General features: G+C 54.4%; 9 protein-coding genes across 9 annotated transcripts; 4 read left to right on the forward strand and 5 right to left on the reverse strand.

The window, feature by feature from the left end:
- Nucleotides 1-992: 992 nt before the first annotated feature.
- J4E92_009852 (uncharacterized protein) lies at nucleotides 993-2,632 on the forward strand (the record flags this gene model as incomplete). The annotated part of the gene is made up of 4 exons (XM_051501194.1): nucleotides 993-1,023; nucleotides 1,092-1,162; nucleotides 1,209-1,241; nucleotides 1,289-2,632. The coding sequence occupies 4 exons, from the start codon at nucleotides 993-995 to the stop codon at nucleotides 2,630-2,632; spliced, it is 1,479 nt and encodes a 492-aa protein (XP_051348579.1).
- A 627-nt stretch (nucleotides 2,633-3,259) lies between these two features.
- On the forward strand, nucleotides 3,260-5,000 carry J4E92_009853 (uncharacterized protein; the record flags this gene model as incomplete). The annotated part of the gene is made up of 2 exons (XM_051501195.1): nucleotides 3,260-3,266; nucleotides 3,358-5,000. The coding sequence occupies 2 exons, from the start codon at nucleotides 3,260-3,262 to the stop codon at nucleotides 4,998-5,000; spliced, it is 1,650 nt and encodes a 549-aa protein (XP_051348580.1).
- A 274-nt stretch (nucleotides 5,001-5,274) lies between these two features.
- Nucleotides 5,275-7,311, reverse strand: J4E92_009854 (uncharacterized protein; the record flags this gene model as incomplete). Its single annotated transcript, XM_051501196.1, has 1 exon — nucleotides 5,275-7,311. The coding sequence occupies one exon, from the start codon at nucleotides 7,309-7,311 to the stop codon at nucleotides 5,275-5,277; it is 2,037 nt and encodes a 678-aa protein (XP_051348581.1).
- A 703-nt stretch (nucleotides 7,312-8,014) lies between these two features.
- Nucleotides 8,015-12,440, reverse strand: J4E92_009855 (uncharacterized protein; the record flags this gene model as incomplete). The annotated part of the gene is made up of 4 exons (XM_051501197.1): nucleotides 8,015-8,246; nucleotides 8,300-11,702; nucleotides 11,754-12,301; nucleotides 12,352-12,440. The coding sequence occupies 4 exons, from the start codon at nucleotides 12,438-12,440 to the stop codon at nucleotides 8,015-8,017; spliced, it is 4,272 nt and encodes a 1,423-aa protein (XP_051348582.1).
- Nucleotides 12,441-14,057: 1,617 nt separating this feature from the next.
- J4E92_009856 (uncharacterized protein) lies at nucleotides 14,058-15,166 on the forward strand (the record flags this gene model as incomplete). The annotated part of the gene is made up of 2 exons (XM_051501198.1): nucleotides 14,058-14,484; nucleotides 14,535-15,166. The coding sequence occupies 2 exons, from the start codon at nucleotides 14,058-14,060 to the stop codon at nucleotides 15,164-15,166; spliced, it is 1,059 nt and encodes a 352-aa protein (XP_051348583.1).
- A 3,809-nt stretch (nucleotides 15,167-18,975) lies between these two features.
- Nucleotides 18,976-20,595, forward strand: J4E92_009857 (uncharacterized protein; the record flags this gene model as incomplete). The annotated part of the gene is made up of 3 exons (XM_051501199.1): nucleotides 18,976-19,252; nucleotides 19,309-19,946; nucleotides 20,002-20,595. The coding sequence occupies 3 exons, from the start codon at nucleotides 18,976-18,978 to the stop codon at nucleotides 20,593-20,595; spliced, it is 1,509 nt and encodes a 502-aa protein (XP_051348584.1).
- Nucleotides 20,596-21,156: 561 nt separating this feature from the next.
- On the reverse strand, nucleotides 21,157-22,209 carry J4E92_009858 (uncharacterized protein; the record flags this gene model as incomplete). The annotated part of the gene is made up of 4 exons (XM_051501200.1): nucleotides 21,157-21,300; nucleotides 21,359-21,638; nucleotides 21,708-21,934; nucleotides 22,024-22,209. 4 exons carry the CDS (start codon nucleotides 22,207-22,209, stop codon nucleotides 21,157-21,159), a joined length of 837 nt encoding a protein of 278 aa, XP_051348585.1.
- A 979-nt stretch (nucleotides 22,210-23,188) lies between these two features.
- J4E92_009859 (uncharacterized protein) lies at nucleotides 23,189-24,639 on the reverse strand (the record flags this gene model as incomplete). Its single annotated transcript, XM_051501201.1, has 3 exons — nucleotides 23,189-24,104; nucleotides 24,242-24,507; nucleotides 24,562-24,639. 3 exons carry the CDS (start codon nucleotides 24,637-24,639, stop codon nucleotides 23,189-23,191), a joined length of 1,260 nt encoding a protein of 419 aa, XP_051348586.1.
- Nucleotides 24,640-25,023: 384 nt separating this feature from the next.
- Nucleotides 25,024-26,577, reverse strand: J4E92_009860 (uncharacterized protein; the record flags this gene model as incomplete). The annotated part of the gene is made up of 1 exon (XM_051501202.1): nucleotides 25,024-26,577. One exon carries the CDS (start codon nucleotides 26,575-26,577, stop codon nucleotides 25,024-25,026), a length of 1,554 nt encoding a protein of 517 aa, XP_051348587.1.
- Nucleotides 26,578-27,402: the final 825 nt, after the last annotated feature.

Below are 27,402 nucleotides of genomic sequence, written 5' to 3' on the forward strand. Positions count from 1 at the left end.
TAACAGCAGAGTAGTGCAGTCGCAGCAGGCTGCAGCAGATGAGTGCCTCCCGTCGTGCCAATGCTAGCGGAGTGACGTAGCCACGGTCAAGCGATCTTGGGTCAGTTCACGGGTATGAGTCTTGATATCTGCAGGTACGCGTGACGGTCAATACTCTTGCGCTCAGATGGGGCATCGCTGACAGTGTCGGTTGATGAAAGCTATGCTTGGCTGTGCCAGACTTTGTCGAGGACGAGGTGGAATCGGGTGCTACTGAAGAGTCATGCTGCGACGTGATGTTGACGTATCTTGCAGCATACAGTCGCGTTGGAACGGCTATATCGGTACTGTGCTCAAACTCGTCACCGTCATACCTCGCTCGGCGACAAAGGAAATTATTGTCATCGCTGCCCTGGTTTGGTTCTGTGTTCAACCGCCTTTGGCCTCCTCATCTTGGTGTCGCCCGTCGAATAGGCGCGACATGGTATCACGCGACGGTGCCACAGGCTAGGAACCCGGTCATGTGCTACAGTGTCGACGTATTCTGCGATGGCCCCAAGGTGGATGAACGGAAAGGGTCCGATTAACGCAGACTACGGGCCAGTGGGGTCTGCAGGTAAAGGCCGATGGCAGGTCTTGGCACAGCCTACGCCATCCAGGACGCGTAGATGTGCCGAACGGGAGGAGTAGATGGGAGAACAGCACTGAGATGGGTGCAGCGTCGCCACACGTTATACGCGGCTGTTTACGTCGGCCGTCGTGCTTCGCGAGTCTGTCATGGCTTGGCGACAAGAGGCGCAGCCCTACCTAGGTAACCGTCCGTCCGCGCGAGGAAGGCGCGTTGGAGGCCTCGATCAACACCTCGATAGTACCGCTTCTGCCTCCTTTACGCTTACGCCCCGGCCTCGCGACTCCGGCCTCTTTGCGCTTCTGTGCTTTCTTTTTGCGCAGCTGCCCTCAAATACCCTTGCGACCGTTTTACGTTGCGGAACGGCCCCGCTACCAAGGCAGACATGGACCTCAAGAAGCGCCTCAAGTTGGGCAGTTTGATGCGCAAACGATCCTGTGCGTCGCATCTCCTTCGTTTACTTATTTCACCCTAACACTGATAGCGCACGCAGCCCAAGATGTCAATATCGATACAAACGCCGATACACCCGAGGCCAATGCTACCAAGGGAGTGGTAGGTCATACCGCTTCGTCGCATCCACCAAGCTGACAGCGAGTAGATGCTCTTCTGCGAGTCTGGTGCCGCCAACTCGGTATGTTTGGTGCCCCACGAAATCCACACGACAACTAATATCCCCAGGGTGAAGAGGTCCTCCACTTGCCTACCATCGTCGAGTCCGCCGTCGCAAGCCCCAGCGCAGCCGCAGCCGCCGCCAGACAGATCCGCATCTTCCTCTCCAAAGAGAACTTCAACCGCCCTCATGTTCAGTACAACTCTGTCATGCTCATTAGGATCCTGGCCGACAACCCAGGACCCTCCTTCACCAAGAACCTCGACAAGCAATTCGCCGACACAGTCAAGCACCTACTTCGCCATGGGCAAGACCCGAGTGTCGCACAGATCGTCAAGGAGACACTGGATTCAATGGAGCGCGAGAAGGCATACGACACCAACCTGAACACGCTCTTCGCCATGTACAGGAAGGAGAAGGGCCTCATGGCTGCCGCGGCAAAGCAGTTTGGCCCCCGGAAGCTCAATGCGCCAGGCTGGTCGGGGTCACAGAACATACACGGCGGCTTCGGTTCAGGCGGACACAAGTCGTCTTCCAAGTCGTTGCCGCCACCCGTGGAGCTCGCGGGGCGCATCGAGGAAGCGCGTACATCGGCCAAGCTACTCCTCCAGCTCGTACAGTCTACACCAGCGAATGAACTGCTCGGCAACGACTTGGTCAAGGAGTTCGCTGAGCGCTGCACGGCCGCCCAGCGCAGTATACATGGTTACATCGCCTGCGACAATCCGGCGCCTGACGATGACACTATGCTCACTCTCATCGAAACCAACGAGCAGCTGTCCCTCGCTGCCTCTAAGCACCAGCGCGCCATCCTTCAAGCTCGTAAATTCATGGGTGCCTCACCCTCTCCACCAGTACAGAACGGAGCCTACGCGCCACCACCCAACGGCACCAGTAGTCCAGCTGGTGTGCCTGCGCAGTCTCCCGGGCTGTCAAATCTCCCATCGCACAACGACGCGCCTTCGCTGGCCCCTATGGATTTCGGAACGACACAACCCAGCGCATCGGCTACCAACCACGGCAATGACAACAGCTCTCTTCCCCCGTCACTGCAAGCTGCACCAGGCCGCACACAATCGAGCGCGCAAGAAGAGAACCCCTTCGCTGACCACTACACGACAACCTACACACCTCCAGCGTCGTACCAAAACTCTACGTCGACGAACAATTACGGTGGCTCACCAGACCCTTATCACCCAGGCTTTCAGTCTACTCCATCATACCTGGGCCGGCAAGAGAGCTCTGCCAATAATTTGACCATGCACGGTGCGCAACCGACGATCCAAGAAGAGGATGACCACATGCGCCCGCGGACCGAACGCCCTCGGACTCCCGATCTCAACGTGCCTCAGCAACAGGCCCCTGACGTTTCGCCCGTTGCTGAGCGTAATACCGTCACGTACAGATACTAGAGAACCATGGGTCGTGTCGCGGACTAGACGCGGACGTGAGATGTGGGGTAGCGTTTGGCAGGACCGATTTCACTCTTGGATCCCACGGGTAATCCCGGTGCTTTGAAATCGATAGTCACAAGATCGATAATCACAAAGTGCACGCTCTTTTTCTTGCGCAGAGTTTTGCAACTCGTAGTTTACAGGGCGGTTTGGAGCGCGACAGTTAGGACGAGATACCATAGTTGACTTTCATCTGGATTTAGAGTTTAATATTCTACCTTGCCTGCCCCGCACTTGCAAGCGCACCCCCACGGCCATGCAGTGACCGCGTGCGTCTCACGCGTCGCTCTCGTGCAGCGATCACGCAATCCATCCATTCCACACTGCGCCTGAATCCTGAATCGTCACCATGATACGGCACTTTCACCCATGCATCAGCTTGGTCAGCGACGGCTCGCAACCGACCCCTCCAATCTGGAAGGCGAGACCCGACGTCCCCCACTGCGGTCCCTGTTCCGCCGCTTCTAGCGCCGAAGAAAATAAGAAGCCGTCATGTTGAAGACATACACTATTGACAGCCCCATCCGCCCTTCCCTTCGCCCTTGCCGGTCTTTACTTCCCCATGGCCTTCAGCTGCAATAGTCCATGGCTCGTTCGCTTCCGAAATGCGTCGACACGTTGATCATTGGTACGCCATGGGAATAACACGCGCTCCGAGGCGACATGCTGATTACAAATTCCAGGCAATGGGCCGTCCGCGCTCATCCTCTCGTACATCCTACACGGCCATATCCCCTACTACATTGGCGGCCATCATGACGCGATTCTCGACGCGAAACTGCAGAAGTCGCCCAACCTGCTTCATCTGACGCCAGACCTCTACGCGCATTTCCTGTCCTCGTTGCGCTACTCGACCCAAGCGCTGCCCGTCAACACGCTGCTCGATACCCTCGTTCGACCGAATGCCGACACCGAGTTGAATCCTACGTCCTGCATTGAGTGGCGGTACGAGCCCGACAAGGCGATACCCCATGTCGCAATTGGAGACACGGCGCATGCGGGCGGACAATGGGCGGAGAACCCGGTCTCTGCGAGCGCGGACATTGGGACACTGAGTTATGCGGAACAGCTGAGCCTCCCGGGCTATTCGTACGCGGATCACCTGGCTAAGAGCGGAAGGGAGGATGAAGCCGAATTCGTGCGGCCATCGAGGGTGGAGGTCGCCGACTACCTGAGGACATACCCGGAAGCTGTTGGTATCGCCGATAGCATCTACACTGGGTTGAAGGTCGAAAACGTACATCGAACGGTTCGCGGCTTCTCCATTGGCAGTCTCGGGATCCGGTGCAAGCATCTCGTGCTTGCCTCTGGTATCTTCACGGTCAACATCCCGCCGCCTCAGTACCTCGCGCCCGTTGCGCAGATGGAGTCGCCAGAGGCGCCTCTGCTTGTCATTGGATCTGGATTCTCTGCTGCCGATGTCATCATATCAGCACCTCCCACTCGCAGGATCATACATATCTACCAGTGGGCTCCTGAGAAGAGGCCGTCTCCACTACGAGGCTGTCACCACACCGCATACCCGGAGTATGCGACAGTCTATCGCCAAATGAAGCTTGCAGCAATCGCCTCAAAGAAAAAGACCGCAAAGTCCCCTTCTGTACGACGAAAATCAAATCCATTCCAACAGCGCGACTGGTCCCTCTACGAAGGCCATCCCAACGCCGAAGTCATCAGCGCATCCCCCTCTGGAAAAACAGCGACCGCCACCCTCCGCCTCCCATCAGGAGAAACCGTCACGCGCGAAGTAGGCGGCCTAGCCTACGTCGTCGGCCGCCGCGGAACCCTAGATTTCCTCTCCCCCAACCTCATTGCCGAGATCCTCAACACACCCGAGCACACTACTCCTCCCGACTCCCCTTCCATCCACCTAATCTCCGGTCGCACCCTCCGCGCCAAAGCCGAAGCCACATCCCTCGAAGTCGCCCGCGACGTCTTCATCATCGGCAGTCTAACCGGTGACTCCCTCATCCGGCACGCAATCGGCGGCTGCGTCTTCGCTGCTGGCCGCATCTTAGGCGCTATACCGACATCTTACTCGCCGTACAGTTCCCCCTCGCCTACTTCCTCGACACCGCGGTCTGTGTCGCCGGTGTCGACGTCTGATACTGAGGTTGCGGCTGAAGATGGACTTGCTGGTCTTGCTGGTTTGAGGAAGGAAAGGAGTGGGAGGCGCACACCCGGTGAGGCGACGAATGGTCATGCGGATTTGCATGTTGATCGCAGGAAGCTGGTTAGGGCGGTTGAGACGGCGCAGGTGGAGAATAGGTATTGGGTTGACTCGGGGTGGTGGGCTGGTGGTGGTTTGGGGCCGGGGAGGCGGTGATGATGGCGATCGGTGGATAGGTGGATAGGTAGATAGGTGGGTTGCTGGCGTTGGCGGGAGTTTGTACATACCCATTTTCATGCGAATATATATTATCTTGGTATAACTCAACGCATTCGTATGATGACCGTGTGGGAATGACAGGATGTGTTTGTTGAGTAGGTAATTAACAGCATTCGTTTCCATATATGTCACTGTCTAAATTTGGAGACCACATAGAGGCTTGCAAAGTCAACATGGCTTGCATTATGCAATCCCAAGTCCCCATTTCCACCTAGTAGACCTTGAACTCCGCAATCCTAACCTTCATCCCCATCTTGGGCGTGAAAACCACCCTGACCTTCTGTCCCTCAACCTCCTTCCACTCCGCTTCCGTAATTCCATTCGCAATGACATCCCCGTAGACAGCATCTTCCGCGTCCATCCACTCAGCACCTTCTCCAGCACCGGGCACCTGAATCTTATACCCCACCGGCGCCGCAAACCCCTGCTCTTCATCCGCAAAAAACGCCAGCTCAGCACTACTCATACTAACACTCCTACCAAAATCGATTTCAAACCACACAGAAGAGCCGTTACCAACGGGTGTATCCCACCCGTTCTTCGCGTCCGGCTCCGTGTAGAACCAAATCCGGCCGTCGATCGCGGGGTATGTGGATGCTTGGCTGGAGTTACCGACGGAGGCAGACGCACGGGGGTAAGGGGTTGTGGAGTTGAGTTGGATGGACTTTGCAATTTTCCGCGTGATAGCTGGTGGCGCTTTCCTCTCCAAGTCAACGGTAACACGGCTGAGAGTGGGGCTTGCAGCGACGACCTTGCCGTCGACTTCCACGGTTAGACCTGTGCTGTTGCCGCTGTAGTGCGTGCCGTCTTTATCCCATTGTACGGCGATTTCGCGGCCGTGGTAGATGATGCGTTCGGCGCGGAAATAGGACAGCTGGGTGGCGGAGGCTAGGGGGGCTACTTCTAGTACGTCGTCGGAGCGAGGTCGTATGCCAACGAGACCGGACAAGACGAGGTCGTTGAAACCAGAGTGGAAGTAGTGATGCGAGCGCTTGAGGCCTACGATGGGTAGACCCGTGTCGGGGTAGTAGTCTTCTTCTAGATCCAAGATCTTTGTGTCGGGGTTCCGGTGTAGCTGTGCGTATTGACGGAGGAGGTTCGTGTAGTCATCACTGTTGATGATACCCGTCTCTTTGCCCTTTTCGTAGTGGTCGAGGAAGTTGGCGAGGCCAGAAAGTACCTGTGTCATTTGGAATGGCCACACAGGGCCGTTCCATTGGCATTCTGGGTTGGGGCCTTCGTACCGGTACTGTCGCATGTAGTACTCGTAACTGGGTTCTACAGTCCTTAAACCGGCTTCTCCCCGTAGTTTATCGGCGTCGAGGATATGGCTCCAGGCTTGCGCGTAGTCCGCCGTGTCGTCGGGTAGGTCGTGGGTCCAAGGTACCATGCCGACGAGTTCGCGGCCGCGGATCGGGTCCCAGTAGGTGACGTTTTCGTTGTTGACTTGGTAGCGGTCGATGAAGTGGGAGAATGTTGTGTTCCAGAGAGCTTCCTGGACGCGCTGTTTCAGTGCTTCGGCGCGGCTGGTGTATGTGTCTACGGTGCTGTTCATAGACCCGGCTAGAGACGCCATGTTGGCGATAGCGAGCGCGTTGGCATATTGATAACTGTTTATGCTAGGGCGGAAGGAGTCACCGCCGAAGAAACCGTCGTAGCCGCCTGACGAGTCGATGGATGAGATTGTGTATTCGGTTGCGTCGCGGATGGGTTCGACGTAGTAGAGCCCCTTTGACGTGTCGAAGGAATCGTCCCAGGCTTCGTAGACGCGTGTCATATCGGAGAGGCGCTTGATGGCGTCTTCCTTTACGCCGTCGACGAGATAGCCTTGCCAGACTGCTGCGGCCATGCTCTCGGAGAATTGGCGGCTGTTACTGTCGTTGCTGTACATGAATGTCGCGTAGTCTTCTTTGAAGCGGCGGTCGCGGCACCATCGCCCCTCCAAGAGATGGAATCCAGTGGCATCGTTCAGACTTGCAAAGGGCTTTGTCTGCCACCCGACATCGTCAAGGAACTCCGTAGATATGTATCCATAAGCACCAAGATCGCGTTGGTGAGCGCGGAAGATGGACCATCGGTAGTAGTACACATCAGTAATGTCCTGATCGCTCGACTCGAAAAGAGGAATGCGGTCGCGGTACCATGCTGCGTCGTTGCGGTAGTGCTTGTCTACTATAGCGTCGACATCGAGGAGTGCGAACCCCAGCTGGAACAAAGGTATGAAAGCAAGTGAGCTGTAGAGCTTCATGATGGGCAGATAGAATCTGTAGTTAGAGAAATCCCAAACACTACCATGCCATGTAGCATATAGCGATCCCCTTCCTTTACATAGTCCGTCCTCCTCTTACAATTAGGTTTACCGCGCATCCCATGATCCGAATGCGAGCATCCTCGTCACCATCGTTCTTTCTCCAGATTTACATTCGTGACGTGCGCCGTGCATACTGCTAGCGCCGTGCCGTAATTCGCTCTCGCGCCGCGGAGTATTTCTGTAAAAAGCATAGAGCTTCGCCGTGCTTCGTATCTTGGCCATCGCGAATCAACCGACGGCGCCTTTCCGAGCCAGGATCCATATGAGGAGCCCCACTTCTTCCCCGCGATCTGTGAGATCATCACGGAGAGAATTTCTCCGTCGCAACGTTACACAAGATTTAAGTCTGGCTGTATAGAAATCATTATGCAGACTTCAGCCGGTGCCGCGGTTGTTGTTCGTGTTCGTGAGGTGAAGATCAAGGTAGTAGACCAGGCTCACGGCGTCTGGGGTAAAAACTGGGTTCTGTGATTCACGACCTTGCGCTAATGTGCTCAACTTCAAGTATTGTTCAGTTAGAACGCTAAGATAAGAACATTTAATCAGATCGTATTCAGCTAGCCATTGCAGTTATACGTGCATCCCGTGAAATCATTACTCGTATACGTTGATCATCATAATCCATCATTCCATCAAGAAATCAGTATGGTGTGTTGCCCTTCTTGATGGCCTCCCAATCCGTAGTGCTCTGACCCGGTGCCGGACCAGAATGTTCGTGAAGGCCGTGGATGGCAGGGTTACCATCTGTTCCACCAGCACCGGTGCCGAAGCGCCCGGTGTTCATAGGCAGACCAGTGTGTGGCTCAGTGACTGTGTTGTCGCGGTCTAAATCGGAGACAGGATGCGCACCGTAGACGCCGTGCTGAGTTTCACTGTTTGTATATTAGAACTGATCAACCTTGAGGGACCCTGAACATGAACTTACCGATCGCCCGAGATCATAGTTGGGTTGCCAATCGGACCATCAACACCCATGTGCTCCCTCTTTCCTACCGAACCAGTCGACTCGGTCATCTGCTGGTGCTCCATAGCCTCACGGGCGGGGTGACCTTTCGGTGGGTCCTTGTGAAGCAGGTGCTTGCCCTTCCAGCGTGGTGAGTCGGGTTGATCATCGCCATAGTCTCTAGAGTGTCTAGGACTGTAGTCGCGAGACTGGCGCGGTGAGGATTCAGGACTGGCAGTCGACTTTTCCTTCTTGGACTTGTCGCGGTGCAAGAATCCAAGAAGACCGTGCTTCTTCTTCTCCTCGCCTTCGTTCTCCTTCTCAAGCTCCTTCTCACGGTGATGTTGTTCCTTGACCAGACGCGCTTGCTCCTTCTCGTGTTCCTTGGCCAGACGGTGTTCGTCTTTTTCATGCGCGGCGACGGCCTTGTCGTGTTTGTGCACTTCTTTGTCATGCTTGTGCTGTTCCTTGTCAAGTCTATGCTGTTCCTTCTCCCGATCCTGGGCAATCTTCCTCAGACGCTCTTCCGCCTCGCGTTCGTCTTGGTTTTGAGAATTGATGTAAGCTGCACCACCTAGACCCGCTGCACCCGCGGCGCCACCCATAAGAGCCGCGTTGCGCTTATCGTGATTGTCATTCACTGGAACTGCCCCAGGTCCCCAGGGTTGAGATGACATTTCCTGGGTATGCGTGTTGTGTGGTGCGATGGTACCAGAGGTTGGGTACGATGCGCCCGTGCTAGTCTCGTGCATGGGATAGGAAGACTGTGCCATACCCTGCGTGGGGTATGCGGTTTGACCGGAAGGCGCGATGGTACCTGAGGTGGGGTATGATGTACTCGTGCTAGTCTCGTGCATGGGATAGGAAGACTGTGCCATTCCTTGCGTTGGGTACGCGGTTTGACCGGAAGGCGCAATGTCTTGCTTCTGTCGAAGTGGAAGCTGAGTAGTGTTGTCATCATGTTTGGATCCAGCGTAAGCTCCTGCTCCCAATCCGGCAGCTGCAAAACCTGCTCCTCCAAGCGCGACATTCCTGTTGATGTGGTCGTTGGGATCAGTGCGGTTGACATTGCTCTGGGTAGTGGGGTCGTTGTAGTTGTATTGACTTGTTGGAGAAACTGGGTTGGTAGCTCGTGCACCGGCAGCCGTGGGATCGTATCTCTGGTCTGGCATGGAAGCGGCAGGCTGAGTCATCTTGTGGTCGCCGTACGCATTGATAGCGTCTTGTGCTCGCTGTGTCATGCTTTGGTTACCATACGCAGTGCCAGCAGTGCCAGCTTCGTATGCTTCAGGCTGTGTCGTCTTGTGATCGCCGTACGCATTGCCGGCTTGGTATGCACCGTAACCGGCGGCGCCTGCACCTCCAACCAAAGCAGCATCCCGACCGTAGTGATGCTCACTCTGCTGGCCGGCCTTCTCGTCAACCTTGGGATCCAGGCGGTTCAATGTGTCCGACTGATGCGGTCCAACTGTGGTATGCTCCTTTTGCTTGGATGGATCAGGCTTAACTCTTGGGTCGACGATATTGGCAATGTTGCTACTGTGCGGGCCGATCGTGCGCGAAGCAGGGTCCTCAGCTGTTGGTCCGACGTTGTGGTGTATCTGTTTGCTTGGCTCTGGCTGAACCCTAGGGTCTACGATGTTGGCAGCGTTGCTCGAATGAGGTCCGATAGTGCTTGAAGCTGGACCGCTGTCGGTGTTGTCACGGTTTGCAGCATATAGACCACCGGCAGCAGCAGCACCAGCTCCGGCAAGGCCAACATCGCGACCGTAGTGATGCTCGGGATGTCTTTCAGGAACTGCGTTGGCGGTAGATGTCTGACCTAGACCACTTGATGGTTGCTGTGCACTCGTATCTGAAATTGGTGCAGGGGCTCCTGTGGCACCGTAGAAGTGATCGTTCGCAACAGGTTGAGAGGCAGAGGTACTCGCAGTGGTGAGCGGCTTAGAAAAGTTTGAGGTTGGCTGAGGAGCAGCAACATTTGATCCCGTGGCAGAAGTGTAAGATGAGTTTTCGGGAATCGCAGAGGTAGCAGTGCTAGGAGTATCGTTCTGGTGAAGGATGTGGTGCATTCCAGCGGCTCCTACGGCACCTGTACCCAGTACTGCAGCATCACGGCCATAGTTATGCTGTGAGTCTGCGGTCTCGGATGGGTTGTGCGAGACAGGAGGGCCGGAAATAGCTGAACCACTGATAGGAGCCGTCTCAGTTTTGGCCGATGGATCGAATCTCTGCTCATCGAATCTCTGCTCCTCTGGCTTAGAAGCGCCTAGAACACGAGGGTCAAGCATCTTGCTACTGTACGGGCTAGACTCTTCATACAACGGCTGGCTACCAGCAGCGTCCTGGGTGTCGTGAGTCTTCGATGCTGCATGCGCACCTAAGCCCGCTGCGCCAGCACCAAGTCCTCCAGCAATGGCAGCATCGCGAGCGTAGTGGTGGTCATCTGCGGACTTTGGCTGAGGCTCTCCAAGTGTTCCAGTGTGTCTCAGCTCATGAGGTTCGCTTGTAGATGTGGGGTCAATGCTCGAATGCTGAACGTGAGATGGGTCCAATGTAGACGTAGGCTCCGCGGCCGCAATCGGTGCGCTTGTGTCTGTGGATGAGGATTGAATAACGGGGGCGTAGTTGAGGAATGTCTTCTCGTCGCTAGGCGTAGCAATGTATTCGCCAGGAATGTGCCTATGTGACTCAAGTCGGGGGTTTACTGGGCGCTCACCAGTGCTCGACATTCCAGTCATCGGAGCTCCAGCGATAGGCTGAAGAGCTTCTGCCGCGTTGACATCTCGGGATCTGTGCTCATTCCCCTGAGTAGATGCAGGAAGAGCGGAAGAATTCGAGGCGGCTGCAGTGGTGGCCGCCGCAGTAGCAGCTGCCAAAGCTTCAGGATGGTGACTAGACGTCGGCTGGCTCGAGTCATTGCCTGTCTGAGGAGTTCCAGTGGTGTCGCCCGGTGCAACGTGTCTGTACGACAGCTGACGGGTATGAAGACCTCGATTCCGAGCACCCTGTGCCTCTGGCTGCCTTTCTGGCTGTGAGTGCGCCTGGGATGCGCCAATGGCAGTGGCGGCCGCGGCTGCTCCAGCCAGCCCTTCCCTCCCGTAACTATCTTGAGAGGGGCTGTCATGAACACCGACTCCTACCTCTCTTGTGCCAGAGTCGAGTTCGCCGATGCCTTTGTTCTGGAGAGGGGAGGTGTGCTCAGTCGGGTATTGGGTGGATGGGGGATCTTGATGAGGTTTTGAAATGACACCGCCCGCGAGAGGGAAGGATCGATCAGTATCGGCGGTGTAGCTCTCCTGTCGCAGAGTGTTCTCATATGGTTGGGTTTCCTTCGCGTAGGCAGGGCTTGCGCCTATTGAATCACCACCGATCGCACTGGATTCTGCATTCTGGTCAGGTCTTGCGCGTTGGACAGTAGATTAGATCTACGTACGAGGATATGTCTGGCCAGGGTTAACGCCTGTTCCCTCGGTCATTCCCGCTCCCTTGATCATTCCGGCAGTTCCATGATCTCCGCCTCCGACTACTTGGTCTTGACCCAGATACTCCTGAGTGGGGTTGTGTGTCGACATGGCAGCATGTCCCTGGTTGGCTCCCGGGCCAAATCCAATAACGCCGCTCTTGATGCTCGCGACGCTCGGGTCTGCAGTGTGGCCATAGGGGTAGGCATCGGGACGCTGAGCTCCTCCAGCAGTCGCGGTTCCGCTTTGGAGAGGCTGCGAGGTGTTGGAGTAATCTTGCGTCCGGATTGGGTCATGAGCTCCGGTCGCAGCTGCCGTCGTCCCAATAGGGCCATCGGTACCAACATGTGTGGGTGTTCCATGTGCACCACTTCCGTGAAGGCCTGCTGAGCCGCTTCCGTGAGCCAAGTCTGTGTATGGAGCGCCACTGGTTGTCTTTATGTTATACATTGGCTCTCCCGGAGTGTCATTCCGTGCCTTGCGCTCGGATGTTTGGCTGTCGTAGATTGGGTGTTCCTGGCTGGGATTGATATTAGCACGGGCTGCAATCAAGGCGATATAAGCACATACCCCTCAGCAGTAGAAGAGGATGTAGGCGCATCGTGGGCAGCAGTTTCATCCTTCTTGTGTCCGTGAAGGACGCTCTTGATCTTCTCCATGGTGTTGCTGTTTGCCTAGGTAGCTAGGATGCAATGCAGCGGAAGGATGAGCTTGGAAGGCTCTAGTTGTAGTCAAGGATCAGCTCAAGCGCGGGACTAGAGTAGCAGAAAGCAGGGCACAGCTCGTGAGGTGCACGGCATGCTGGCGTTTGTTGTAGCTACCTAGCTCGACGCCGATGAGGTCATGCAGAGGGGTTGGCGGCAGGAGCTAGACCCCCACCTTCCAATGGCATGGCTAGCTACCGCGTTCCAGCCACAAACAGACGCGCCTCATGCCCATTGCAGCGGTTCGAGCTGTCGCTGGTGCAGGTGAAGGTGCACACGGAGCCAAAGCAAGTTGTTTGACATGCGGGGCAGCGTCATCCTGGTATACGATCACTCGATTCGAGGTCGGAGGGCCGTCGGCGGATCCTCGGCAAACATGGTGACTTGGATGCCCAGGTGATGAGTAACCTGGAAGGCAGTGCTGCTTGATAGATGGTAGAGTGAATGAGTTGGCGTATCATATCTACATATTCGACAATGTCGCGTTGCGGTGTGGCATACAAATATAGAGATGACTTCACCGATCCGTCCCACACGTATCTACCCCACACAGTTGCGCAATTTCCGAGCACCTGACCAAGACGTATTGAGGTAGGCCGAATGCAGGCACGCGGCAACTGAATCTGAAGGGGCCTGGTCTGTGGTGGGACGTCAGATCTTGACAGAACTTAGAAGTTTGCATGAGTCCAGGCGTATCCGAACAGCCTCGAATACGCTGCTCTGAGGCTCGGCGTGCACCTCAACGCACCATCCCAATACCAACCACCTTCCGCACCTGCGTGCCACTATCCGACAGTCAGCGAATGAGCCTCCAATGAGGCCTGGGTGCGCGAATTAACGATAGTGGCAAGCCATGGATGCGACTCCCAACGGCAGTTCACCCTCCATCAGCCTAGCGCTCACCCACGCGCAGTCTGGCCCACCTTTTGCTGCACTGGGCTGTCGCTAGCTGGTGCTCGGCCGACCGCAGCCCAGTCGCTTCACGCCGCCGTCTGTTGCGCTTTTCGCGCCTGCTTCCATTCTAGAAAACTTCTACCGCCAGGCATGGATGCATGCAGCAATAGTGTCGCGCAGTGGGAGCAGTTGACCCCCCCTTCGCGACTCGGCTCAGCGTCGTAGCGAGCCTCCGTCACCCCCAAGCCTACGCCCAACAGCGCCGTATTGAGTGCAGGGCGCTTCTCCGCGTTTTCTTCTAGCCTTGCAGCGCGTTTCATCCGCTGCAGCTGTCGCCATATCATCCAACCCTCCCTCTTCCCCAGTGCTCAGCGCCCGACCTCTGGAGCGTCCCACCGCAGTTTCGGATACTCCATCTTTTGCCCAGCACCCGACCAGGGCAAGGATAGCACCAGCGTCTGTGCTCCGACCCACTCCCTAATCAGCCTCACCCTGCTGCCGACATCATACCGGACCATCCTTCCGAGTGCCTCTGCGCTTGTTCTTCAACAACGCTTTTGCACTCCCAGCATTCACACAACACCCACACTCTACCACCTTAATCAAACTCTACCACTTAATCACCCTCGCAGCTCCGTACCGGCCACCACCCATCCGCTCTGTTATTCTTCGCCCACAATGCCTGGCCATCTCCGCACTCGCTTAAAGCGCGTCCTCACTGCTGGCTCACACAAGAATGCAAAACCAGAGGAGCCCGAGTCGGATTTCTACAAGCCTGGAGAGAAGATGCCTCCCCTCAAGTACCGTCGCGCCGTCGACCCCGAACACAAGAAAAAGCTCGAGGCTTTCAGCTTTTCGACTGCATGGCGCCGCCACAGCAACGCCTCACTATACTCACCCATGGGTAGCAGGCTACCGAGCCGCAGGAGCAGCTTTAGGAGAAGAAGCCGCAGCCGTAGTATGCACCGAAGTCGGAGAGGGAGTTGCTCTTCCGACTACGATGCTGAAGAGTGGGTAGACAGCGGCATCGGAGCGAGCATCGCCGGTGACGACAGGCCGGCAAACATCAAAGAGGCGTCTGACGACGAAGGAGATGTGCTCAATGGTGCGTTTGACTATGTTTGCATATAACCGTTGCGTTACTGACATGCCTAGTGGGCCTCTCCCGTAATCCAACCGAAGACCCTCGCGACGCCCGCCGGAAACAATCACAAGGCGCTCGCCGCTCCAGCTCCGTGCAACAGCCTTCGAGACCCGCTACCGGCTCAGACCGCACTCGCAACCCCTCGCAACCTTTCTCGCCCGAAGAACTCGAGATTGCACTACAAAAGTCGCATCTCGAGGCTACGAAAGAGGAGTCGGACAAGAGTGCCAGCGAGAGTCCATTCGAGGACTTTGACGACCCAAGCCCTTTCCTGAGGCCGCGTGGTGGATCCATCTACGTACCATACAACGGTCAAGGCACGCCTCCAAAGCTGCCCTTCTGGGGCACTGCATACCCCTCGTGCGACGACGCACCGTCCAGAGGCCATTTCTCGAGACGGGCATCGGTTTTCCTGGAAAACGAAGACGGCTCTTGCACCCCGCAGTACGATCGCCGCGAATCTTTCTTCGTCCCAATGAACGCCCCGGGCCTGACGCAAGCACGTCAGATCTCCGTCTCCGACTCCAGCTCCGCTGAGGACGAGTGCGTATGTCTGCCTCAAGTTGCCGAAGCTCCGCAACGCAAACCCCAGCCCTGCGCCCCTTGTGACGCCATTGCCGCGATCCTTGCGAGGCCTGATTGATTTTCCTCCGCATTAGCGTTCACTTCACATTGTCGATATTCGATGCATTCGGTCTGTACATATTGTCCATTGCATTTCTCGGCGTTACTCCATGTAAGAACCCTCTGATCGGTTCCATGTTTACAAGCCAGGCTTGGCTGTTTTCCTTCACGTTCTGGGCTGGAATGTCTCATAGACTACATCTGACATCGTCAACGGTTTCACTTTCACGTCATCACATAATGAAATTCTTCAAATTCTTTACATCTTCAGTCTTGTCACGTTTGAGCTCCGTCTCGTGTCTGTGCGATCACGGGTGTACTCCTATTACTCAGTAATAATAATTCACGAGTTCACAATACACATGCGATTCAACAATGTCTGAATTGAAGATCGTTATGCGTCGGCAGCACGCGCTCAATCATTCAACAGCGACCTGCGGTGCGGTCTTCGGAGCCGGCCACAGCCATCCACGTGCACCCCAGCAGCCAGCGATCATCACAACCTGCATTGCCTGCACCGTCACTCGCTGAGCCTCACTCTGCGCATCCCAGCCACGAAAAGAAAGAATCACCCACTCCCCAATAGCCATCAAACACGACCGTCTATCCTCGCCCAGAACACGCGTCGCATTGCGTCGTCGCGTTGTTCCTCTCCTTTACCGCTCTAATTGCACAGGTCGTTGTCGCGCGTGCACGGCTCTCCGATCAGCTCTGATCAACATCATTGTTCCTTTTTTCCCTTTTGCTCGTCTCCTCCCACGCGGTGCGGTGGGCCTAAGTGCTGCTCAACTCCACATTTACACTTATGCATTGCAGCTCAACGCGCGCGTGAAGGTTTGCACGGTACGGGACTCCGGAAGTATTGGCATGTACAGTAACAGGGTCCTGTCAACCGCTTTTTCCTTTTCCCTTTTTGCGCCGCCTACGCCCGATGCACGATGCAGACGCGCGCTCGGCCCACTTTGCCCGCTCCTCGTTGTTTTCGTAGGTTCGTGGGGGGCGGGCGTTTATTGATAGATGGATTTGCAGCTTGCCCTACCTAGGCGTATGTTTGCACGTTATGCTTGATGCGTTGTAGTACAATGTATTACCCCGGGATACATCTAAACCTATTCTAGGTGTAGGTAGGGAAGTCGTTTCTAGCAACGAACCAGTAGAAAACCTCCCATGGAAGAAACCTTCGATACGCAGATGCATGAAAGATAGTCACGCCATGAGTGCAGTGAAAGAAGTTTGCGCTGCCGGTACTTCCGTTGAGAAGGATGGAGGATAGGGATATACCCTATCATCAATTCGCCAGGGAACACTCATCCGATTGAGCAGTGCAATCCCTCCTCCATGCATCCATCCTATTGCTACAGTGCGGAACGCAGTGGAACGCAGTGCGGAATGAATAGGCGGGCAGATCGCACGATGATGCGAGTCGTGAGCGGCACGGCATACCTAGCACAAAGGACGGCTTACCTCTTACGTACAACCGCTTAGTCGACTCCTCTGCTCCTTCTCTTTACACGATTCGTCTGCGAGCGCGCCACCCCACCCCGCGCTTGTTCCTCTCGGCGGACTGGGCGAAAAACCTCCCTGACGTAATGTCTTCCCTGCTTTCCGCCATGAATGCCGCCGAGCGAAGGATGGAGCAAGTGCCAGATGGCCTAATCCTTGGCCGGTCTGGCGTGGTTTTTTTGGGTTGCGCCCCGCCGGGTTACTTGCTTTGCGCGAGGTCGTGGGGTGGGTGCTGCGGAAGGTTTTCTGAGTCGTGAATATTGGGTACTACGCGTTTGCATGCGAGTTTCTGAGCCACGAAGCGGATTCTGTTGATGGGATTCTGTTGGGTAGGGCTGTGGCGAGGAGATTCTCGGATCGCTCGGAGAAGGATGGGGTAAGCGGTGCTGGGAATAAGGGTGGGATGGGTATAAAGATGATGATGGGTGCTTGGGTGATGTAAGATGTGTGGTGTGTGTGTGTGTGCCACCGGGAGAATGTGAGCGCAATAGCGTTACATTCACGGTTGTCACGATGGTTACATGAATGTCGCCGGGTGATGTCTTTGGACTCAAAGGGTGATGTGATGTGATGTCAGACGATGGCTGATAACTGGTATGTTTGACTTGCTGTTATGTAGATGTTATTGGCTTACTGGTAGGTGAGAGACATTGGAACGATGTCTCATGTGTTAGCAGCCATTGCTGAACACTTCTTACTTCGTGGGGGACACGGGCTAGCCCACGCTCAACTTATAGCATCCTCATAAAAGAACATTGACAGCATATATAGAAGGAAGCGAACGCTCGAGATGTATGAAATATATGTGGTTGAAGCCCTCTAGCAATGAGTGGTCGCTGCGCTATACTCATGTAATCGCAGTGCTCTATTTTGGCTAAAATCGGCGTTTGGCTTTTTGTAAGAGATATATACATACAGACACGACATAGTTATGTATCAAATATGGGATCTCATAAAGGGTATAATAGACAATCTGTCTGCCTATACGGGTAGGAAGAAGCACTTCTGAGATTGGTAATAGCAATCAGATCCGATCATTAGTTTACGTGAACCGCAGTCTGGGAATCCGAGTAAACATATCGCGCCGACGACACACAGTGAAGGAACTGTGTGAAGGTGTGGCAGATGCTAAGACGGGCAGCGGGTACGAATATGGCAGTCTGGACTCGAATCGATTTTCTTGATACTTGGCAAGTTAGGTGTAGAGTGCAAGATGGCTGTCCTGGGCATGGTCTCTCACCCGTGTCGAGACTAACTTGGCTATGGCTCACTGTGCCTTGCATCGGGCCTTAGCTGTCATGGCGACGTTACACTGACGTTCGGTCCTCGTTTGTAGTACAGGTACATCAAGTCTCTTCATTCGTTCTTGTTAACGCAGCATGAGACCTTAAGCTCTATTTCATGCTCGACAACGCAACTGCACAACGATAGTACGACTACGATGTATGCGACCCGAAGAGTAGTCAGAGATCCAGGATCAATGATCGAGCACTGGATAGTCGAGAACATGCTGACCGAGGATAGTTCTCTCACTAGATAATGGAGTGCTACACACATGTCAGCGAAAATCCAGAAACAATGTCGCGCGCATGCGACCGTTCGAAAGACAACACGCAGACGAGTCGTGCTCCTCATCTTCAGCCAACAGTTCGCGCATCTCTGGAGATGCTCGATGAGGTAATCCAGCATACGTGCTCGACAGTAGCGCGAACCGGGAGGTTCGGAGATGATTGAATCACGAACCAGTGCGCACCAATGGGCTTCCTTCCGACTCGCGTTACGATGGTACGATCATCGCCACGCACCCCAACGCCTCGCTCTTACCAGACTATGTGTCGCGGCCCGCCGTTGCGAATGGTCGGTGCAGGCACAGCTCGCAGTAAACATGGCAACGAGAGCAGCGGAGACCCTGGTGCCAGCCCAGCGCGGGAAATGAGCCCACGACAGTGCCCATCTCGCACCACAAAAACCTCGTGAAAAGCTGCAGACTCTGGACAAACATTCCCGCATCCGGGCACCTGTCGCACTCAAACTCCACACGGCACAGGCAAGACTATGCCCGCCCCTCGTTAGTCGTCCGACGCTTTACTGCTTCGCTGCAAGCTGCCCGATATCGCCATGCGCCGAGATGCGCCATTGACGGCAGAGGCCCAGCTCCTAGCCCCACTTTGGCTGCCCGAGCCGACGACTGTGAGAGCGAAACACCAGGACAAAGTCCAGCACATCGAGGTCACGCACTTGGAGTATGACTACGACATCTCGTCTTTAGCGCTGGGTTTTGTTCCGTTCCCTTTTACATCTGGTGGCGGCGTTACCTATAACACAATGGACGCTCCCGAGGCGCGCAGGTTCTCGACGAGCACGGCTGAGCGCGTCGGCTTACTCAGGGCGCACGAGAACGCGGCGAAGCAGAATCAATATGGCGCAATTCCGGATCCCTCTGAGATTGAGAGTCTGCTGGGCGGAGATGGGACGACAGAAGAGCTAGGGACCACGGCGGGGCAGGAAGCCAAGTTGCTGCTGAAGTACAGCGTTCCGCTGATGGGGACGTACCTGCTGCAGTACTCATTCAGTTTGGTGACGATATTCGTCGTAGGGCATAGTAAGTCTTCGAAACACAGATCCCATTAGATGCAAGCTGACTCTTATTCTGCATAGTCGGAACGGATGAGCTTGGTGCGGTCTCTCTAGCCACAATGACAGCCAACATCACCGGACTAGCAATCTACGAAGGACTGGCCACATCATTAGACACTCTCTGTGCGCAAGCTTATGGTTCCGGGAAGAAGACCATGGTAGGACTCCACCTTCAACGCATGATCCTCTTCATGTTAGCTGTGACCATCCCCATCGGAGCAATCTGGCTGTGTTCAGGTTGGATTCTGGCCGCCCTGGTTCCCGAGAAGGCGATTGCGCATCTCGCTGGATACTACCTCTCGTTACTCCTCGCAGGAGCACCAGGATATGCCATCTTTGAAGCAGGCAAGCGGTTCACGCAAGCGCAGGGCCTGTTCAACGCTTCGCTCTTTGTCTTGCTCATTGCGACGCCTATCAATATAGCTCTGAACTATATTTTCGTCTTCGTTCTGGACTGGGATCTCACGGGTGCCGCTCTTGCGACTGTCATATCCAACAACCTCCTACCATTACTGCTTTGGATTTACGTATACTTTGTTAACCCCTCCTCGCTGGAATGCTGGGGCGGCTTCACGAAGGATGCGTTCACCCATTGGGGGCCAATGGCAAAACTCGCGATTCCAGGTATCGTCATGGTTGAGACCGAGTGGCTGGCTTTCGTAAGTTTCACGCACTGCATGCTCGGGCATGGAGCACATGCTAATCCTCTAGTAGGACATTCTTACCTTCTCCACAAGCTATCTTTCCACAGCTCACTTAGCAGCGCAGTCAATCGTCATGACTCTAGCAGTAGCCATCTACCACGTCCCCTTCTCCGTCGGCGTAGCCGTCTCCACCCGCCTAGGCAACTTAATCGGCGCTGGCTCCCTCTCCGCCGCCCGCACAGCCACAAAAACGTACATCCTGACCTTCCTCGCCATTGGCCTCATCGACTTCGCCTTCCTAACCGCCTGTCGAAACATCCTCCCCAAAGCCTTCACCAGCGACCCGGAAGTCGTCAGCATAGTCGCCACCGTACTGCCCCTACTCGCTGCTTTCCAATTCGCGGATTCCACGACCGCACTCGTAAACGCTTTACTCCGCGGGCTGGGAAAACAGAATATCGGCGGCTGGTGCAATCTCTTCGTGTACTATGTTATTGCGGTGCCGTTGGCGCTTTTCCTTTGTTTCAAGCAGGATATGAAGTTGGTGGGGCTTTGGACTGGGTGTGCGGTGGGCTCGAGCTGCATTACGATATCTGAGGGTATTTATATGAAGTTTTATAATTGGGATAAGGCGATTGATGATGCAAGGGAGAGGCAGGAGTAGCCTGCTTTGGAAGGGTTGGCTCAGAGAGGAAATACGAAGAGAGGGAAATTCAGACGTAGACGTGGAATATGTGTAGATCCGTGTCGATAATAAAAGCGAAAGTGATCAATCTCGTCCGAGGAGTTAAGTGAACACCCTATAGTATATATTGACGTTGGGTCACCGAATCTGCAAGTTGCCGTCTTCGTGTGGACCGTAGACCAGTTCAATTTTCCCCATGCATACGGTGGGATAACGATCTTGAAGAGATACGTACTTGGTACAAAGTTAATGATACGAGCGATGTACTCGCTGCGCAATCAAATAAACAAGGCCTGTGTGTGCTATGCTAGGTATCTACACCTATATCCAACTGGGAATTCCATAAACCCATGTCGCTGAGCGCGCTTTCCTACAAAATCCAAAGAACCAACATGAACGCTACACAAAGAAAATAACATGCGGTTTGCCAATAACAAAGGTCCCGCTCTCGTCGTCGAATTGATAAACCCGGTGGAACCATGCCGTCCCAGCCTCAAGCTGCAACATGCTGCCGTTGACAAGAACAAATTCCAACCCCATCTATCGACGAGCGAATTCGATATCTCCCTTGCGAGCCGGCTTAATGTTCGGGTCGTACCACCAAACACACACAATAAGCGTAATCATCATAGGCAAAAAGTCGTAAACATAAATCGGCCACTCGTGAGACAGCAGATAACCATCCTACATCCACCCGTTAGCAATCACTCAACCAACACCAATCGAAAGGACAAAAACATACCTTGCCCATCGCATACTCAATAACCCTACAAAGGTTACGAATAGTAATGCACACACTAGCCGCATACAAGAACCAGATCAACTTCGTCCACGGGATATCTGCCGACGCGGCTGTAGGTCCCTTTTGGAGTCTAACGTGCCAGATACCCGCTACGACGACGAAGAAGCCGAAGATGAGGATCTGCAGTATGAGGCCGCCGAGGATGATGTTTTCGCCGCGTTTGAAGCCGTCGGCGTCGGAGGCGGATACGAGCATGCCGGCGCCACCGCCTTGGATCATACTGGATATACCCTGTTAGTGTGATGGCTTCTTGGGAGTTGTGTTGCGTTGTGTTGTTTTGGGAACGTACAAGCAGAGAATGTCGCCGCCAACAAAGAGCTTTGTCAACCAGTTCACGCGGATCAACGAGTACTCAGCAGAGTCTGTGCGACGGATGAGACGACCGAGGATCATGTAGATGGACGCTGCGAAGAGGATGGGTGCGAGGAGGATGAGCGTGGATTGGATGATGTAGGGGGTTTTGTTCTCGGTGTCGTTGTGGGCTGCGGCTCGGGCGGAGTAGCCTATGGCTTCGCACTGGAGTGGGTGTTAGCAATGTGTTTTCTTGGGTTAAGCAGCTTTTGTAACCAGAAGCTGGAGGGGTGGAAGGGGGATTGAATACATACCAGAGCTCCGATGACGAAGGGTATGCAGAACCATGTCCTGTTCTTGACAAGGCGGTATGTGTGGATGAAGAACAGTATGAACATGATCACGGCGGTAATGGCGCCGGCCGCGATGGTAGGTGTGTACGGCCAGAGTACGTACTCTGGTATCGCGTTTGAGTCGTCTACTGGTCCCGGTGTCGACATTTTGGGTTGGAGGAAGGGGGTTTGAGGCAAGAGCCTTTATGGTACCACGTAATCAGATTGAACAGTTGTGGCAATGTATTTGAGAGATTGGGAAGTGTCTGTGGTAGTACACTGTTGAACTGTTGGTATGTGGACTGAGGCTGGCTGGTGGAGAAGAGTATAGCAGCGTCTTTATGTATAGAAGTAATAACGAGAAGCCGCGGGGCACAGCCCACCTAGCGTATCCCGTATCTAGATTCCCTGGACCCGTACGTAGATTGCCCGAGCAACGTTCCCGCCTTCTGTTGGGAGCGTAGACATTTCGGATAGAGAAGGGGAAGGGTCTGTGCATACGACTAGCGCGTCCAGATACGACGCGCCAATCGCATTGCTGCCAGAATACTGAGCTCCACTCTTTTTGTTCTTTCCTCGAACATCCTACATTAGTTCCTCGCGTATAGTGGTGTCAAACACGGGGTAACAGGAGGAAGCCTTCAATGTCGCTTCCGGAATACGTCGTGAATCTTGATGTAGTGCGTGCAAGTAGATAAGTCGGCTGCTTCGCACGTTTCGCACAGCCTCCCCCTGATGACTACCATCGCTTCAACTGATCGTGTTCTACGCTGACCAGCCAAGTCCTGTAAAGGTAGTCTACCTGATCAGTCAACATGCGGATACTCGAGCCTAGCCTGATTCCACTTACGACATGAGACTTCGTCAAGCCAGCCACATTCTTCGCAAGCATATCCCAAAGCAGTCTGGTAGAAGGAATAATCGATACTGATTTGGCGTAGGGATGTTCTTTCGATGCAATAGTTGTGCGCAAGCTGGCGGTAATCGGGCATGTTTGCAACCTCTGCGTCTTCGCAACGGGCAGCATAGCCTCCGTCGGAAGATTTGTTCCATGGAGCAACATCTCGCCTTTTGCAGGGGGTCGGGAGCGTACACAGCTCGACGCACATTGATAAAAATGTTGAATGCCAAGAAAACTTCCAAGGCTTCATGTCGTATGTCCCGAATATGGTGTCGGCGGAACAGAGCCACCTCGTATCTGCTCCTTGGGCCACTGGAGCCACTGCTTCCACTCGCTGGGGACCATGTGATCCGCAATCTTGAGTATCTGCTCTGCGAGCCCCTCCAGATACCAGTAACTTGCTGCTGCTCTGTGCATCATGACAGCGTAATGTGCAAAGATGATTAGAGATCCCGGCTGCTTCTCCGATAGAAGCTCGATATAGCGGTTGGAGATGAGGTGAATCCAAATCTTCAGCAACGCGTCGGAAGGCGGCTTGTCAGACTTTTCCGCGACCTGGAAGACCAGTTCGAGGATATGGCAGGCAAAGCCATATGCATCCACGATATCGGGAGGATAGACATGATGGACGACCTCCGAGAACTTGCGCAGCTGCACAAGTTCAGTATTGGGTGGTTGTTCTTCTGTCATCCAATCGATATCTTTGACGTCGTCCGGAATCATGCGGCCCAACTCGCTCGCCTTCATTTCCATGTAAAAGCCAGTCACCATGGGCCGTATCCTCCGGGTCAAAACCAGGTTGGAAAGCACGCTGTCGAACGCGTGCTCCATATCCGAGTGAGCTGCAACCGAAGCTACACATGCGTGTGGGAATAGGACTCCGGCAAACAGAAGGACCGCTTTGAAGTTCGAATGATCAATGTCGCGAACCGATGTTTGGAAACTAAGTAGAGCGGCATCATGGTACTTTTCGGCCTGGTACGAGTATTGCGAAGCCTCTTCTGGAGCTGAAGTCCGACTCAGGTGTAGCGCGCTGAGAGCAAGAGCTGCCTGAAGGAGGTAGGGATGATCGAAAGCTGTCTGTATCAGAAAGGTCGAGCACACATCCTCAGCATCAGTATTATTCGCTGCGAGGGTTTTGGCGGTGACATTAGTATAGTGACTGCGCGCGGAGTCAGTTCGAATTTCTTGATCTTTTCCGTAAGCAGTGAATATGTTCTGGTGACCGAAAGTTATGACCGGGTTTGGAGGTAGAGTGAGACACTCTCAAAGCGTCAAGATCGAATTGAAAGGACGTACTGGAGCAACCGTAGTTGCGGTATATTCAGCGTCAGGTCAGGCCGACTGGATGCGCCATTAAGATCGATAGTCCCAAACTCTGGTAATGGTTGCTGATCAAGAGCATTGGCATGACCATCTGTGGATGACGGCGTAAAAGCTGGTGTTCCAGCCGGCAAAGGCGATACGTGGGACGCCTCACGACTCTCGCGGTTGGTGGAAGGCCGGTATTCACACACCGTGCCTTGCTTCACGCAGTTTGCGCAGTTGGGCCTCTGTTCATCGCACTTTGAGATTTGTTAGTCGCAAGTAGAATTCGTAACTCGAATGGGAAGGCGCACTTTGACATGTCGGCCTTTGCACGGTAAGCAGCCGTTTCGCGACTTCTTATGAGGCTTGCGAGTCTTCGCTCTGTCCATGTTATGTTGTTGATGCGATCATATCGGAGGCTTGTCTGGAGGAACGCGATGGCAGATTGGACGATCTACGCTTGTGATGCGTCACCCGTCGACGAAACCGGGAGCGGCACTAAGATATGGCCCGTGCACCCGAGACAGCCGTAGCCTACCCGATACAAGCACTCGAAGCACAGTTGTGGCTGTGTTCATCGTCTTGCAAATACTTATAGGGCAATCTGGCTCAAAAGGATAAAAATAGAACTGCATGTAGTAGAGATGTACGTGTTTGGCCGTACATACATTTTCACATTCGTAACCAATGTCAAAAACCTCAGTGGATGTCCACGTCCCACGCTAAGTCGAGCAGAAATGCGTAACGCCAGCGCAATGACTATATTCATGCGATTACTCCTCATCCTCGTCTTCTTCATCCTCAAGGTCCGTCCGCTCAACGATCAGATTACCACTTCGTCCAATGCGCTCCTTGATCGTGCCACCAGTCTTGAGTTCGTACACCTCGCGCGGCATAGGACTGACCAGCTGGAACTTGTACTCATGCTCAAAATCCTTTGGCTCTTCGACCTTCTCCTGTGCGCCTTCTCCAGACTGCAGGATATCGTAGCATTCAACGAACGCGTAGAGTTCCTCGATATGAGCATCCGCGGCGAATTTGCGGACCACACGCTCGGCATTAGGCATGCGAAGACTGATGCGTACGATGTCCTTTTCCTCGGGACTGGGCTCAGAGCGAATTGATGCGGCGCGCCATTTGCGCCATTGGGCGAGGTTTTGTGCGTATCGTTCAATGGCTCGTTCGCGCTCAAGTGCTTCCTTTTCTTCTCGGGCTTTCCGCTCCGCTTCCTCCTTCTTCTTGCGCGCCTTTTCTCGGTCCGCTGCAAGTGAGCGTTCATATGCGCTGTTCTGTTGTTCTCGGATATTCCTTGTCGCCTGCTGTTCAGCGCGCTGACTGCGTACGCGATTCAGCGGCTCTGTGTGTTGCTGCATCGCCTGTCTTAGCTTTGCGATGTACTGCTGTGGAGTTGTAGGACCGGCTACGCGCGCCGCGATGCCCATAGCTGTCGACGACACTTGCGGTGTGTGTACGATAAGGCCAGTAAAAGGAAACTTCGTGCACGATAGCGCAGCAGAAACCTGGTATGCCTCCGAATCTTGCACATTGCCCGCCCACAGTATTATATTGTTCTCGGGGTTCCGTACAAACTCCACGACCTCTGGTGCGAGAAGTGTGTCCTTTATGAAAGAAGACGTCTCGTCGTGCTCGGGACTGACCAGCACGACCATCAGGAATTGTAGGTTCTTCTTGGCCAGATCGAAGGCTTGCGCGTATCCGCTCTCGAAGAACGGCAGGGTGTGGCTTCCATATTCCTCCTCGAACTCGCGGATGAACCGCGCCGCTGTATCTCGTGGGTTCAAAGGTCGGCGTCCGCTTGCGCTGCGTTGAGAGGCGGGTGTGTTGATATTGCTAGCCGTCACCCTCCCCCATGCGCGGGGTAGGAAGGGGAATAGCCAGCCTAATAGTCGGAAAGACTTTGCGAATAACGAGTACACGAGCGAGAATGGCGCAAAGAATATCGCAAGCACCAGCGGAACTTGTGTGGTGACTTGGCTTTCTGGCTGCGGGACCACCCTTGGCGCAGGCTCTATCCTGACTCTCCTCCCACTACTTGTTGAAGATCGCGGTGAAGCAAAACCATTCAACAGTGTCTCTTGTCGGCGGATGTCTTGGGGCGGTGGTAATTGAGCGGCGGCGGCAGCGACTGGGTCTTCGGTCGGTTCGCCGTCGAAGAAGCGGGTTACTGCTATGTTGACATTCCATTGCGCGCGCTGGAGAATTGGTATCGCGTCGGACGTCGCTTGATCGGTAACGGCGGTGTATTGCTGGAGTGCGGCTTGCTGGTCGGCTGTGAGGGATGCGATGTCCACGCCGCTGTCCGCCATCTTCGGTATTCGGCTTGTCTGATTCTAGATTGAGGTTTTGAGTTGTGTGTGACTAGATCCCAGATTCTGCGACAGAGGTTTATATCGGAAAGGACTGTAGTGTGGAAATGTGGTGTAGGGTGAAAGTCTTGGTCTACGTGTTGCCTTTACAGCGGCGATGATGTAGCGGTGGTCGGAGCTTACGCTCGAACTACGGGACAAAGGTGAGGCTAACCTCGAATGATCAGCCTTCGCCACGGAACACTAATAACCCACGGGGTAGTTGGTGAATCAGCATTGTTGCGATTGCTCTCCCAACAACTATAGGATGGGTGATAGAGGCTGCCGCCTAATATCGTGGATGCTACATACCGAATCTCGAGGCCACCCATGGATGTTCTGAACCCGCTTGCTAAGTACCTAGGTACGTGCGCCGAGTCACATTTGCAGCAGTGCCATCCATTTGACACAACCTTGAAATCGTTTGCGCACGATCAACGATCTCAGAGTTCGAAATAGGCTCTTTGGTATTTGGCAATCACGCCTAAAGGTTTCCGCCATATCTCTAAAAACATTCGTTCCACAAGTAAGCCCAATTGAATCCCAATATGTAGCAAGACGTGCAAATAGTCAGGGCGCACGCCAGCAAGCAACAACTTCCAATACCAGCAATACTCAGTCAAGGTGCATCATACATCTCTCCAGAATTATTGTAATTCAAGACACCTGGTAAGCCACGACCGTAACCGATGAAGCCACCGCTGGTCCTGTTGGTAGCAATCAGGTAGCCACAGCTACCCAAGCTTGAGCGGAACCTCTTCGATATGTATTCGAAATCGAGGATCA

This window comes from Alternaria infectoria, assembly GCF_024043175.1.
Source record: "Alternaria infectoria strain BMP 0036 chromosome Unknown scaffold_28, whole genome shotgun sequence".
NCBI classification, from domain to species: Eukaryota; Fungi; Ascomycota; class Dothideomycetes; order Pleosporales; family Pleosporaceae; genus Alternaria; species Alternaria infectoria.